Source organism: Pristiophorus japonicus, chromosome 9 (assembly GCF_044704955.1).
Source record: "Pristiophorus japonicus isolate sPriJap1 chromosome 9, sPriJap1.hap1, whole genome shotgun sequence".
Classification (NCBI taxonomy): Eukaryota; Metazoa; Chordata; class Chondrichthyes; family Pristiophoridae; genus Pristiophorus; species Pristiophorus japonicus.
In genome coordinates this window covers 165746007-165761425 of record NC_091985.1, presented here as the reverse complement: position 1 = coordinate 165761425, position 15419 = coordinate 165746007, and the positions used below count along the sequence as shown (strand labels likewise).

General features: G+C 45.3%; 1 protein-coding gene across 2 annotated transcripts in view; it reads left to right on the top strand.

The window, feature by feature from the left end:
- The window catches only part of abhd12 (abhydrolase domain containing 12, lysophospholipase), a 182851-nt gene that overhangs the window by 4839 nt on the left and 162593 nt on the right, over positions 1–15419 (top strand). For both annotated transcript variants that reach the window (XM_070890049.1, XM_070890050.1), the window contains one exon: positions 6778–6958. In XM_070890049.1, the coding sequence (XP_070746150.1) occupies positions 6778–6958 (181 nt within the window). The remainder of the gene's footprint in view (positions 1–6777; positions 6959–15419) is intronic.

The window sequence follows — 15419 nt, the reverse complement described above, 5'->3', positions numbered from 1 at the left end:
TGCAAAGGTTTTAATGGCTGGCTATTACAATTCATAATCATCATCAACAGTCCCTCGGAATCGAGGAAGACTTACTTCCACTCCTGAAGTGAGTTCTTTGGTGGCTGAACAGTCCAATACGAGAACCACAGATTCTGTCACGGGTAGGACAGATAGTCGTTGAGGGTAGAGGTGGGTGGGACTGGTTCGCCACACGCTCTTTCCGCTGCCTGCGCTTGATTTCTGCATGCTCTCGACGTTGAGACTCGAGGTGCTCAGCGCCCTCTCGGATGCACTTCCTCCACTTAGGGCGGTCTTGGGCCAGGGACTCGCAGGTGTCAGTGGGGATGTTGCACTTTTATCAGGGAGGCTTTGAGGGTGTCCTTGTAGCGTTTCTGCTGCCCACCTTTGGCTCGTTTGCCATGGAGGGGCTCCGAGTAGAGCAATTGCTTTGGGAGTCTCGTGTCTGGCATATGGACTATGTGGCCTGCCCAGCGGGATAGAAGAAGTAGGATAGCAATACTGCTGAATCAATACAAGTACTCGAGTAGTCTGCGGCTAATGTTAGTTGAGTATTTGACAGCCTCTGTACGACCAAGTTGATTGACTTTTTACATGTTGTAAGGTGCCACAGATTTTAAAATTCATTCTCTGGATGTGGACGTCACTGGTAAGGCCGACATTTATTGCCTATCCCTAATTTCCCTGAGGTGGTAGTGGGTGTTCTTCTTGAACTGCGCTCTTTGTCGTGGCTTTATACAACTGTGTAGCTTGTGAGGCCACATCAGAGGGCAGTTAAGAGTCAACGACATTGGTGTGGGACTGGAATCACATATAAAGCAGACTGGGTAAGGAGGGCAGGTTTATTTCCCTAAAGGACATGACTGAACCAGCTGGGTTTTTATGACACTCCGAAAGTTTCAGGGTCTCTTGCCTGTTTTATGCCCTGAATAAGTGTAATATTTTGCATTTTTGTCAATAAAATATGGTGTATTTCCAGGTAATCTTCCCCAGCCACATAATGTCATTTATTTTCATATTTAGTAGTGTGGCGTACAATCTCAAACATTCTGATTGAGCCTCAATTATGGCTAGGGTATTAGAAAATAACTGCTTGCAGTCAATGATGCCTTTAAACAGTGAGACTTCTCAAGAAGCTTTACAAACGAGGGATTGGATTCAGCAGCAATTTAGGAAGAGGGTTGGGGAAGTGGCTAAAGTATGGATAAGTAGGCAAGTTTTGACAATTTGGGGAATGATGTGACAAGACAGAATGATTAAGGGAGGAAATCTCTAGTGCTTAGCATCACGATGACCGAAACCATGATCAATTGATGTTGAATGGTCTGGGGTGGAAAGGGGAGGGGGGAAGGAATGATAGAAGACCGGAAGTTGCAAACTAGAACATAGGACTGGAGGAGGTTCTAGAGGCTTACGCTTGAGTATCTAGGATGAAAAAAGGCCTTTAAGCCAACACCTGCTCACCTCTATCCATCAACCGATTTGATCTCCATTCACCAAACATCTGCTCCCCCCCACCCCCGGCTGCCACACTTCCTGGAAGACCGCGAACCAATTCAGAAGTGCTCTCTGATATCTCCTAGGCAAGCAGCTAGGTCCATCAGGCCCCAGGGCCACAAGTTACTATCCAGAAATAATATACCCACCATGTGGGTCCTAGAAATCTATCTAAGCCTTCTCGGTGATATTCAGTCTCCATCACCTCCTCCAGAATCCCCCGTGGGAAAAGTAAAACTTCCAGGCATCCAACCTTGACGCCTGCTAAGAGATAGGGTGGAGTAAGGCCTTTGAGGTATTTGTAAACAAGGTTGAAGATTTGCAGTCGGTGTCTGCGGTGGGAAACCAGTGGAGGTTGGCAAGGACAGCGGATGAAAGATCTTGCAGAACAGGATCGGATGAGTTGGAGTTTGTCTTGAGTGGGAATCTGCAACGAGAGTTTAAGAGGTTATGCCTGAAGGTAAAAAGGGCCTGGTTGAGGATTTCGGTGGCAGTGCTGTCGCAGAAGTAGAAATAGGCACTTTTGATGAGTAATTCGCCGTGCAGTTTGAAGCTCAACTCTATCAAACCAGATACTGAAATTGTGCACCATTAAGCTGCAGATGAGTAAGCAGCAGGAATAGGGGATTAAATCAGGTTCTAAGGCATAAAATATCTGTTGCGGGGGGAGGAGTTGTGGGCTGCTCAACAAGATGGTTTCAGATAAGCTGTGATGAATAGGAAGTTTTGGTCACATTTCTAACAAGAAAGTCTATATGTATTTTAATATCTATGCACAGAGGTTTGGCAGTCACTTTACGTGTTAGAGACTGCTACGTGTTTCCTCAAGCTGATGAGAATATACATTACGGTCTGGTATGTAAAGGACACTTCAAAGACATTATTCCTAAGAAGCATTTCTTGACACTTATCAGCTTAGGTGTCACTCTATTTAATTTGATCAGCTAGACACTGTTGGACAGAAACAGACTGCCTGACAGATGTCTTTCAATCCTATTGTAAGTGACACCTTAATTGTGTGGGAAATCACTACGTTGAATCCTGTAAATAGCTGATCAGATAATTATAGTTAAGAGAGATACATTTTGTAAATTCTTTGGTTTCAATACATCTTTAAAAAAGGATTTTGAATGATATATCTGACCGTAGCTTTTTCCCAGTCAGCTCTCATTCAGTTGCTGACAGTGACATAGCAGGCCAGGGACTATCTGGTAGCAAACATCCACATGATACATAAACTGGGATACAAGGGTCAGGTTTATGTTGAGTGTTAATACAGCTTTGTTGTCAATAATCTAAGGAAAATCCAGTTTTTCAGATGAGACATTAAACCGAGGCTCCGTCTTCCCTCTCTTTACTCGTTGGAGTTCAGAAGGATAAGGGGTGATCTTATAGAAACATTTAAAATCATGAAAGGGATAGACAAGATAGAGGCAGAGAGGTTGTTTCCACTGGTTGGGGAGACTAGAACTAGGGGGCACAGCCTCAAAATACGGGGGAGCCAATTTAAAACCGAGTTGAGAAGGAATTTCTTCTCCCAGAGGGTTGTGAATCTGTGGAATTCTCTGCCAAGGAAGCAGTTGAGGCTAGCTCATTGAATGTATTCAAGTCACAGACAGATAGATTTTTAACCAATAAGGGAATTAAGGGTTACGGGGAGAAGGCGGGTAAGTGGAGCTGAGTCCACGGCCAGATCAGCCATGATCTTATTGAATGGCGGAGCAGGCTCGAGGGGCTAGATGGCCTACTCCTGTTCCCAATTCTTATGTTCTTATGTTCTTATGAGTGGATGTAAAACATCCTGTGGCACTATTTAAAGAAGAGCAGGGGAGTTCTCTCAGTGCCCTGGCCAATGTTTATCTCTCAATTAACGCAAAAAACAGATGATCTGATCATTTATTTAATTGCTGTTTGTGGGACCTTGTTGTGCACATATTGGTTGCATATTTCCTACATTACAATAGTGAGTACATTTCAAAAAGTACTTAATTGGCTGTAAAGCACTTTGGGACATCATGAGGTTGTGAAAGGTGCTATTTAAATGCAAGTTTATTCAAATAGTAAAGTCTGCAATGACTGTATATTTACTGTTTGTATTTAATACTGTTAAATCACTTACTGATCAATAAATCTGTCTCGTAGTTATAGTCTAAGTCAGGCGTTCTCACCCTTTTTGCTTCCGAGGCCCACCTCCTGTGTTATAAAAATTCCACGGATCCCTGTCACACAAGTATTTTTACTGTATGCTCTGCCTTGTATAAAGAAGAATTTATTAAGTCCTAAATTTACATAAACAAAATACTGCGGATGTGGGAAATCTGAAATAAAAACAAAAAATGCTGGAAACACTCAGCAGGTCAGGCAGCATCTGTGGAGAGAGAAACAGAGTTAACGTTTCATGTCTGACAACCTGTTTTTATCCTAAATTTACATTATGTGCCCAGCTGCTGCCCAGGGTCTGCTCCACCCCATCAACCATTTGCTTAACAGGAAATGAACCAGGAGGAAGAAGCGCAGTGCTCACTACAGGCTCGCTTTGTGCACACTCAGTCGCACTGGACTAAAATTCCAGTTCCATGTTCTCCATAACAGAACTTCCCTCTTATTTTGATACCAAGCCCCAACACGACTGTGAAAGCCAGCGACTTACATAAGAACATAAGAAACAGGATAAGAAGTTGGCCACACGGCCCCTCGAGCCTGCTCCGTCATTCAGTAAGATCATGGCTGAGCTGATCTTGGCCTCCACTCCACTTTCCTGCCTGTTCCCCATAACCCTTGACTTGAATTAACAGCACCAGTAATGACGGAGGCGGATGGCACATGAGAGAAATGGAGAAGCAGGTCCCTGAACGACTTTACTCACCTTCCTCATAGCCCATAAATCCTTTAGTGACAAAGGCAGACCCCCCCCATTTCATCCTCTCCAAACCTTTTGCGCACTCTCCCCATTGACTGCACATTTTTCAAATGCGCGAGCGGCTTCCAACCGACACGGGAAAGAAAAGGATTGAAAGGAAAGCTCACAGTACCTCAGCCCACACAATGCCAGACTAACTCATAGATTTCCCCTCTCCCAACTCGCGTTATAATTCCCTCGATTTAAAAACGGCGAGTGGTTAATGAACGTTGAAGCAATTAGGGCTGGATCACCAAAAAACATATCGTGATAAATACTGCTTTACACGCAAAGGGACTTGTCCGACAACCAGTTCTGGATGAGCATAAATTTTCTCCAATTGAATATTGGGAAGACCAATGTCATTGTTTTCAGTCCCCACCACAAATGCTGTTTCCTAGCCACTGACTCCATCCCTCTCCCCAAATCCTGTTTGAGGCTGAACCACACTGTTCACAACCTTAGCATCATATTTGACCTGAAAGGAGTTTTCGACCACATATCCGCAGCATAACTAAGACCACTTATTTCCACCTCTGTAACATCACCCGTCTCCGCCCTTGCCTCAGCTCATCTGCTGCTGACGACTTCATCCATGCCTTTGTTACCACTAGACTTGACTATTCCAATGCACTCCTGGCTGGTCTCCCACATTATACCCTACGTAAACTAGAGGTGATCCAAAACTCGGCTGCCCTTGTCCTAACTTGCACCAAGTCCCGCTCATGCATCGCCCTTGTGCTCGCTCACCTACATTGGCTTCCAATTAAGCAACACTCTATTTCAAAATTCTCATCCTTGTTTACAAATCCCTCCATGACCTCGCCCCTCCCTATCTCTGTAATCTCCTCCAGCCCCACAACCTCCCGTGATGTCTGCGCTCCTCTAATTCTGGCCTCTTGACCATCCCTGATTATAATCGCTCAACCATTGGTGGCCGTGCCTTCTGTTGCCTAGGCCCCAAGCACTGGAACTCCCTGCCTAAACCTCTCCGCCTCTCTACCTCTCTTTCCTCCTTCAAGATGCTCTTAAAACCAATCTCTTTGTCCAAGCCTAATTTCTACTTATGCGGCTCGGTGTTAATTAAAAAAAAATCTCATAATACTCCTGTGAAGCGCCTCGGGACGTTTCATTACATTAAAGGCGCTATATAAATACAAGTTATTGATCGTGTTGTTGACTTTTGTAAGTGTTGAAATGGTGACCAATAGTGAGAACCTGAATTGACTGCTTGTGCACAGCAACGTTCCCTCTAAGCCACGGCCGCCCCGCGTAGCCCAGGACCGTCCGGCTTTCCCAATGTGAAATTTCACGAATGTGCAAAACTTTGAATGGGCCGCGTACCCCCAAAAAAATTAGGGGTAACATTGGTGCAGTCTTTGTATAGCTGAGAATATTTCACTTGTCTATACAGGGGAGACTACTAATGTTTATATCATAAAAATCAATAGCCTCCCTTGTATATTGAAGGGAGAAACCAACTGGCAGACTCCCTGAAATCTTCTCATGGATTCCCGGTTGAGGACCTCTGGTCCAAATTACTATCTGAGAGTGATTATTCTTCCACCTAACCGAAGTCAAGGAAATCGTGTGACGGCAAATAATATATCCAAGTAAAGTCATATGCTCTTTCCCCATAGCCTTGCAACTATTTTCCTTTTGAAGTATTTATCCAATTCCTTTTGAAAGTTACTATTGAATCTGCTTTCACACCGTCGGGCAGTGCATTCCAGATCAGAACAACTTGTGTAATAAAAAATGCTCATCTTGTTTCTGGTTCTTTTGGCAATGACCTTAAATATGCATCCTCTGCTTACTGACCTGCGAGTGGAAGTAGATAGGATTGCACACTTTTTTTAAATTAAGCACTTGTGCTACACTCTCAGTTGAATTACTGACTTGCAACTTGCAGCCAGACAGCTCATGCATCGTGTTTTTGATATTCAGATATTCACACACAAAAAAAAAACTGGTTGTATATATTTGTAATTCAGCTGGGAGATGTTTTCTTAAAAGGTAAATGTTACAAGCTCAATTATTGAGTGACTTTTTTTCCCCCTGCCTGCCTGAAAGATGGTTGTCGAATTCAACACTTTGATTCTTAAAATGTGGGAGGCGTGTGCGCTGCAAACGGGTGAGAGGTTGGAGGTTGTGGTTGATCAGCTGATTCGAAGCGGTGGGAGTCGCTGCGAACAATGTAGCAAACTGGGCGCCCTTAGCAAAACCAAAACACTGAGAGACTGAAGTCCGCACGGTCTGCTTTCGCACGGCTCATCCCCACCGGTTCCTTTAACCCTCCCCACCCCTCTGACTTCAGCTCTTCTATTTCCCCCCTCCCCTCCCCGAAATAAAGGTGGCACTTGGCGTTTTGTTTTTTCTAGTAATGCGAAGGAGGAATAATTCCCTGACAGTAGAACATGACACGACTGTCACGACCCTGCAAAAGGACTCGGCACAGTCTGCACCGAGATTGAAGCACCGCCACAAGACAGCAGCCAGCAAAGGAAAGGACAACGACCTCGGCACAGATGCGAACACGGGAATGAGAACTGGTTGTCGGAGGTAAGACCATTCATTCTCTGCGTGGGCTAGTACTGTGGTACAAAAGATAGAGCACCAAGGTAATCCGTAGTCGGAATAACGAGTTCGAAATCTGCCTGGTCAAAATCCGGTGGCACATGAAAGGATCGATTTCCTGTATATAAACCCTAGTTTGCTTCCAGTTTGAAGTGCAGCAGGACAACAGCATTAAATGTAACCTTTGATGACTGAAACAGATCTGGCCGAGCGTTGAGTCAGCTTACCTCAAAGACAGAAGAGGTCATTTGCAAAAAGAAAAACTTAATTTTTTTTCAACCATGGAAATTGCCAGAATATAATTTAACAATTGTGTAACTAATTCAATGGCGTATTACTGGACAACTTAGTTCATTTCACAAGAATTCAACCACTTATCAATGAGAAGGATGAGTCAATGGCTCAGAAACCAGAAATATCCAAATCTTGTTTACTGCAATGGCATTGTCCTATATAGTATAGGTTGTGTAACAGTTCCCGGTTAACCTTCAAGTAACTATATTTATTTTAATAAATGTTTGTTTGTATACTTTATATTTAAAGCATCTCTAATCATTCAGCTATTAACACTGTAGGCAGAATAACCCAGAATTCTAAAAGTTTCAATTACATGGCTTCAAAGGCCTGATCCGAAGAAGAATGATCTGTTCTGAGGCGAAAGCCATTCAAACTGTCTGTATAGATTCTGTCAGTGACATGGATTTGTTTGTCACTATCTCTTATTTCTCTCCTCTATAACCCCCCCCCCACCCTGCTTCCTCTATAACCCCCCCCCCCACCCTGCTTCCTCTATAACCCCCCCCACCCTGCTTCCTCTATAACCCCCCCCACCCTGCTTCCTCTATAACCCCCCCCCCCCACCCTGCTTCCTCTATAACCCCCCCCCCCACCCTGCTTCCTCTATAACCCCCCCCCCACCCTGCTTCCTCTATAACCCCCCCCCCACCCTGCTTCCTCTATAACCCCCCCCCCACCCTGCTTCCTCTATAACCCCCCCCCCACCCTGCTTCCTCTATAACCCCCCCCCACCCTGCTTCCTCTATAACCCCCCCCCCGCTTCCTCTATAACCCCCCCCCGCTTCCTCTATAACCCCCCCGCCGCTTCCTCTATAACCCCCCCCCGCTTCCTCTATAACCCCCCCCCCGCTTCCTCTATAACCCCCCCCCGCTTCCTCTATAACCCCCCCCCCGCTTCCTCTATAACCCCCCCCTGCTTCCTGTATAACCCCCCCCCACCCTGCTTCCTGTATAACCCCCCCCCACCCTGCTTCCTCTATAACCCCCCCCCACCCTGCTTCCTCTATAACCCCCCCCACCCTGCTTCCTCTATAACCCCCCCCACCCTGCTTCCTCTATAACCCCCCCCCACCCTGCTTCCTCTATAACCCCCCCCCACCCTGCTTCCTCTATAACCCCCCCCACCCTGCTTCCTCTATAACCCCCCCCCACCCTGCTTCCTCTATAACCCCCCCCCACCCTGCTTCCTCTATAACCCCCCCCCACCCTGCTTCCTCTATAACCCCCCCATCCTGCTTCCTCTATAACCCCCCCATCCTGCTTCCTCTATAACCCCCCCATCCTGCTTCCTCTATAACCCCCCCATCCTGCTTCCTCTATAACCCTCCCCCACTCCGTTTCCTCTATACCCCTCCCCCCACCCCGCTTCCTCTATACCCCTCCCCCACCCCGCTTCCTCTATGCCCCTCCCCCAACCCGCTTCCTCTATGCCCCTCCCCCCACCCCGCTTCCTCTATGCCCCTCCCCCCACCCCGCTTCCTCTATACCCCTCCCCCCACCCCGCTTCCTCTATACCCCTCCCCCCACCCCGCTTCCTCTATACCCCTCCTCCCACCCCGCTTCCTCTATACCCCTCCCCCCACCCCGCTTCCTCGATACCCCTCCCCCCACCCCGCCTCCTCTGTGCCCCCCACCCCGCTTCCTCTGTGCCCCCCACCCCGCTTCCTCTGTGCCCCCCACCCCGCTTCCTCTGTGCCCCCCCACCCCGCTTCCTCTGTGCCCCCCCCACCCCGCTTCCTCTGTGCCCCCCCACCCCGCTTCCTCTGTGCCCCCCCCACCCCGCTTCCTCTGTGCCCCCCCCCACCCCGCTTCCTCTGTGCCCCCCCATCCCGCTTCCTCTGTAAACCCCCCCCCCCCACCCCCGCTTCCTCTATTTCCCCACCCCCTGCTTCCTCCTTTCACCGCCCCCCCCCCCACTCCATCCCGGGTTCATCTCTCCCTCCCCCCCGTTTACATAAGAACATAAGAAATAGGAACAGGAATAGGTCATATGGCCCCTCGAACCTGCTCCGCCATTCAATAAGATCATGACTGATCTGATCGTGGACTCAACTCCACTTTCCATAACCCCTTATCCCCTTATTGTTTAAGAAACTGTCTATTACTGTCTTAAATTTATTCCATGTCCCAGCTTCCACAGCTCTCTGAGGCAGCGAATTCCACAGATTTATAACCTTCTGAGAGAAGAAATTTCTCCTCATCTCAGTTTTAAATGGGCGACCCCTTATTTTAAGATCATGCCCTCTAGTTCTATTCTCTCTGCATCCACCTTGTCAAGCCCCCTCATAATCTTGTATGTTTCGATAAGATCACCTCTCATTCTTCTGAATTCCAATGAGTAGAGGCCCGACCTACTCAACCTTTCCTCATAAGTCAATCTTTCTTCATCTCCGGAATCAACCTCGTGAACCTTCTCTGAACTGCCTCCAAAGCAAGTATATCCTTTCGTAAATATGGAAACAATCTTTCTCTTTCCCCCCCCCCCCCCACCTAGTAAAAACAGTAAAACAAATGAATGTAGTGCAGAGGCCGAGTTCCAGGAATGTGAGATAAACAGATCTTTAAAAGCAAGATTACATATGGAAAAAATAAAATAAAATAGCAAATGTATTTCCTGGTTTCACATACAATGAATATATTTTAAAGTGTTGTAAAAGTTACGTTTGCAAACATGGCAACCATTTTATGCATCACAAATTGGCCCATGACAGCAACAAGATGAAAGATCAATTAATTTGCTTGTATGTTGGTGGTGTTGGATGAGGGAAAATTGTTGCCAGAACATCAGGAGAATTTCCTGTCAGAATAAATAAAGGGCTAGTACTGGAAGACAAGTTTTCCAACAGAGAGTTTGGATATAGATTGCTTTGCCATAAATGGCTATGAAAATTAAGTCAGTAAGGACATTTAAGAGGGAAGTTGATGATAAATAGTTGAGAAAAAATATTAGCAACAAAGGAATTGCTCGACAAAGCCCAGGGTCTATCTTGGTAGCCTTCTACCATCATGGTAATTGCCTGATACTACGATAAAGGAGCTGTTGACCAATCACTTCAATCAGTCTCCATTAATTAGTCTACAACAGATCCAGACATGACACTGGGAAAATCTTAGGTCCAAAGTCGCCCTTTACTTCTCAAGCATGCTACACTTACCACATGTCATGTCTTAAATTTCTCCTATACTGTATCCCAAAATGTTAATTTCTGAAATAAATTTTTGATTTTTATTTAAAATGTAAAATGAGGCTTAAGAGTTGGAGCACCTTAAAGCTGCAGCTCTAATGTGGAGTGCATACTAAATACAGCATACATTGCCAAGCTTAGTGCTATTACATTGCTGCGCTGCATTAATGGAACCTCTTAAAATAGCTTTAGAAGATTTAATACTCAAGCCATTGGATTTGACTTGTGCAAAGAGCTGATTGGCCTTGTGCTGATAGATTACATTCTATATTTATTCTGCATTATATGCACATTACTTTTCATAAAGCTCTTCTTCACCGTTAACATTTCTTTTGTTAGCTGTTTTGTACTGTCATACAGAGTCTACATATCCTCTAATTTGCTTTTCTGAAATTTGCTTAATTGAAGGGGAGGGAAAAGTAAGCCTGTACTATACCATTTGTGTTTTGTTAGTATTTTGTCGGAGGCCAGTGTCTCTCTATTAAGATCATTAAACATTGAAAATAAGGCATTAAAATGGTTGAAAGCATTCATAGAATCATTGAATAAAATCATCGAATAAAATCATCTGCAGTATTTTGGTGTTTCACAAAATAAAATTTTACCTATAGCTACTTAGTCTCATTACAGATAGATGTTAGCTGGGATTTCCCCTTAACCTACAGTGCAGTGATGCCATGATTAGCGAGCAGGAGCAGCATATTGATCAAAAGCAATCGTTTTCTGTGCCATTTATAGTTCAACACGCTAAACAGATTTAACTTATAACTGTGTAATCACTTATTTTTGTTGAGTGCTGTTGCTTGAGAAAATGGGTAGGTTACAGAGGTGAGGAGAAGGTTCTGTGCTCATCAAGGTGAAAGATATCCATGCTGGGGAATGTGAAACATTTTTTTTTACATCGAGTGCTAGCATCAAGAACTCCAAGGTCAGGTATAGCACAGACAGCTGGAGATGAAAACTTTGCTTTGCTCCAACAGTGTGCCTTAGTCTCAGAACTGCATCCACTACTGCACCAATGGGAACACTTCATTTTCCATACCATCCAGTTTTGAGACTGAGGAAATGGCCAAAGATATTTTATTGAGTTTACGTAGGATTACATAGGATATACAGTACAGAAACAGGCCATTCAGCCCAACCAGTCCATGCTAGCGTTTATGCTCCACTTGAGCTGACTCCCATCCTTCCTCAGCAAAATCTATCAGCATGGCCTCCTGTTCCCTTTTTCCTCATATGTTTATCTAACTTCCCCTTAAATGTATCTATACTATCGCCTCAGCCATCCCCTGGGATAGCGAGTTACACATTCTCACCACTGTCTGGCTAAAGACGTTTCTTCGGAATTCCCCATTTGATTCCTTGGTCTTACATTGATGGGCTCTGGTTTTGCTCTTCTCCACAAGTGGAAACACTCTCTGTGTCTACTCAAAACCTCTATTAGGTCACCCCTCAGCCTTAAGAGGTCCAGCCTGTTCATCCTTTCCTGATGGGTATAACCTCACAGTTCTGGTATCATCATTGTAAATCCTTTTTGCACCCTCTCCAGTACATCTATATCCGTTTTATAAAATGGCGATCTGAACTGTACACAGTGCTCCAAGTATGGTCTAGCCAAGCTTAGATGCAAGTTTTGCATAACTTCTCTACTTTTCAATTCTATTCCTCTCGAACTAAACCCGAGTGCTTGGTTTGCTCTTGTTATTGTCTTATTGACCTGCATCACAACTTTTAATTATTTGTTTATTTGTACCCCTAGATCGCCTTGCTGCTTTTCCCCATTTAGATTCTTATTTTCCAAGTAATATGTGATCTCCTTATTTTTCTTACTAAAATGTAATAACCCACATTTATCTATGTTGAAATTCATTTGCTAATCATATGCCCATTTTGCAGGTTTATGAATGTCGTCTTGTAATTTGTTGTAGTCCTCCTCAGTGTTGACTCGTCCTCCCAATTTGGTATTGTCTGCAAATTTACAAATTATGTTTTTGATTCCAAAATCGAAATCTGTGATCAACAGTGGTCCCAGCACTGATCCTTGTGGAACATCACTACCCACCTTCTGCCGCTCTGAATAGCTGCTCTTTACCCCGACTCTTTGCCTTCTGTTTAGCAGCCAGCTACCTAGCTATCCATTCTGCTACTTGTCCCCTGACTCCGCATGCTCTGACCTTATTCAGTAGTTTATTATGTATTTTAAACCTAAGTAGTTATTTCCATTGTATTCTTATTCCATTTCAAGACTCCCAAAGCAAGCGCTCTACTCTGAACTCCTTCACGGCAAATGAGCCAAAGGTGGGCAGAGTAAATGTTACAAGGACACCCTCAAAGCCTCCCTGAAAAAGTGCAACATCCCCACTGACACCTGGGAGTCCCTGGCCAGAGACTGCCCTAACTGGAGGAAGTGCATCCGGGAGGGCGCTGAGCTCCTCGAGTATCGTCGCCGAGAGCATGCAGAAATCAAGCGCAGGCAGCGGAAGGAGTGTGCGGCAAACCAGTCCCACCCTCCCTTACCCTCAACGACTGTCTGTCCCATCTGTGACAGGGACTATGGTTCTCGTATTGGACTGTTCAGCCACTTAAGGACTCATGTTAAGAGTGGAAGCAAGTCTTCCTCGATTCCGAGGGACTGCCTATGATGATGATGAGTTATTTCTTATCACTGCACAACAGATCCGATGTATTCTTATTCCATTATTTCTATCTGGTTAATAATTGGTGCTTCGGCTCCTTCTTTGATCCATATTTAGACTAATCCTCGATCTCACTGCCCCCCCCCACCTGCTTTTCCACCACTCCAGGAAACATTGTTTGGCTCCCCCCATGGACTAGTGGGTAAAGTCACGAAACTGCATAGACCAGAGGACTGCAAGTTAGCTTCCTTGTTTCTGCAGAGTTAACGGATGTCAGCCCGGGTAGTAGATGATGTGCTCCAATGGGCTTCAGTGTCCCAGAGCCAGAGAGGAGAGGGGTCTACTGACCCTCTGATGGAAAGTTTGAAGGTTGAGTGAGCTTGGAATCCGACTAGGCCCCGAGGCCCTCCCTGACTGAATAGCCCGCTGTCACTCACTGTCTCGTCTTATGCATGAAGTGTAGCCACTTGTACAAGATAATAGATCCCGTCCCGTGTATATTGAACGTTATCTCGCAGCGAGTCAGTGCTTTCGGGTGAGTAGGGGAGAAATTGGCAACAAAATAGTTTAGTTAGTGTGAATTTGCATTTATAATTTCTCACTTTAAAAAGTTATTTACATAATGTTAATATATATTTGCTTCTATGCATCTCTCCTGATTCGCGCCTATTTGATCACGGAAAGAGCTGGACCCGAACTGTGCAAGGCATAGAAATCGGGTTGAAGAGTTTTTTAAAAAACAGACTGAGGGTTGCCTTGCAGAAAATGATAGTGCACAAAAGAAAGATGTTTTGCATATGATTCTTCAAAATCCAATGGGCATGGAGTTGCAGATGTTACATAATTGCATAAATAAAAGAATGCCAGGACTACGCTGTTACCAGTCAACTGCTCTGTTAAATCTGTGGGAACAAAGAGTTCTTGGAATTTTAGCACAGCTTTTAATCCAATTCCAGCACGTGAAACTTTTAGCCAGCACTTGCATGGAAATGTGCATGCATTATCATTTTTGTTTGGCATGTGAGTAGTTCCTCCGCCATGATGTGCAAATTCCATTTGCTCCCAGGTTATGAGGGAATTTTTTTGTAGGTATGTGCAGCAAGAATCCATGAAAAAATGTTTTGAATTCATGACTTCATTTTAATCGAGACTAGTTTCGGAGCAGAACCTACTGCACTTGTGGACTGTTGTATGGCTCAGAGACATGGACCATGTACATTAGACACCTCAAGTCGTGGAGAAATGCCACCAACGATGTCTCCGCAAGATCCTACAAATCTCCTGGGAGGACAGTCGCACCAACATTAGCGTTCTCGACCAGGCCAACATCCCCAGCATTGAAGCACTGACTACACTTGATCAGTTCCACTGGGCAGGCCACATGCCAGACACGAGATTCCCAAAGCAAGCGCTCTACTCAGAATTCCTTCGGCAAACGAGCCAAAGATGGGCAGAGGAAACATTACAAGGACACCCTCAAAGCCTCCCTGATAAAATGAGCATTCCCACTGATACCTGGGAGTCCCTGGCCAAAGATCGCTCTAAGCGGAGGAAGTGCATCCGGGAGGGCGCTGAGCACTTCGAGTCTCAACGCCGAGAGCATGCAGAAATCAAGCGTAGGCAGCAGAAAGAGCATGCGGCAGACCTGTCCCACCCTCCCCGTCCCTCAACGACTATCTATCCCACCTGTGACAGAGACTGTGGTTCTTGTATTGGACTGTTCAGCCACCTAAGGACTCATATTTTAAGAGTGGAAGCAAAGCTTTCTCGATTCCGAGGGACTGCCTATGACGATGACACAGAATCAGAAACAAAAAGCTCCCAGTATTGTCAGTACCCACACTGCTTGGCAGGATTTAATATTGTGGGTCAATCTCCTTCCCCCCCCCCCCCCCCCAACTAACTGAAGCCCTCCTTCTGATGTCCATTGGTTAAAAACTTCCCCACCCCAGGATATACCAGGATGGGGAAGGTTCACAAGGAGTCTGGAAATTGGTGGGAGTACCACCAATGGAATGCTTCTCTGGCTCGCAAATTCCCGCAACCCATACTGATTTTTATTCTTGTTTTGAATAATTTAATTTGAAGGTAATCCTTGAGCCATCTAGAAAACCTCATGATCCTGTCTTTCCAAAAGAAAGAACTCGTCCTATGAAAAGGTTGTGAAAATACAAATTGGCAAAGCCAATTTCATCATTTTTAATCGAGATTCGCCTTGAGGCCCGCCCTTAAGCGATGTTGGAACATTCTGTGTGCCTGCCTGTCGTCCATATGTAAAAAAGAACTATAACATCTTGTCATGTCGCACTCAAATTTTCCAGAGTGCTT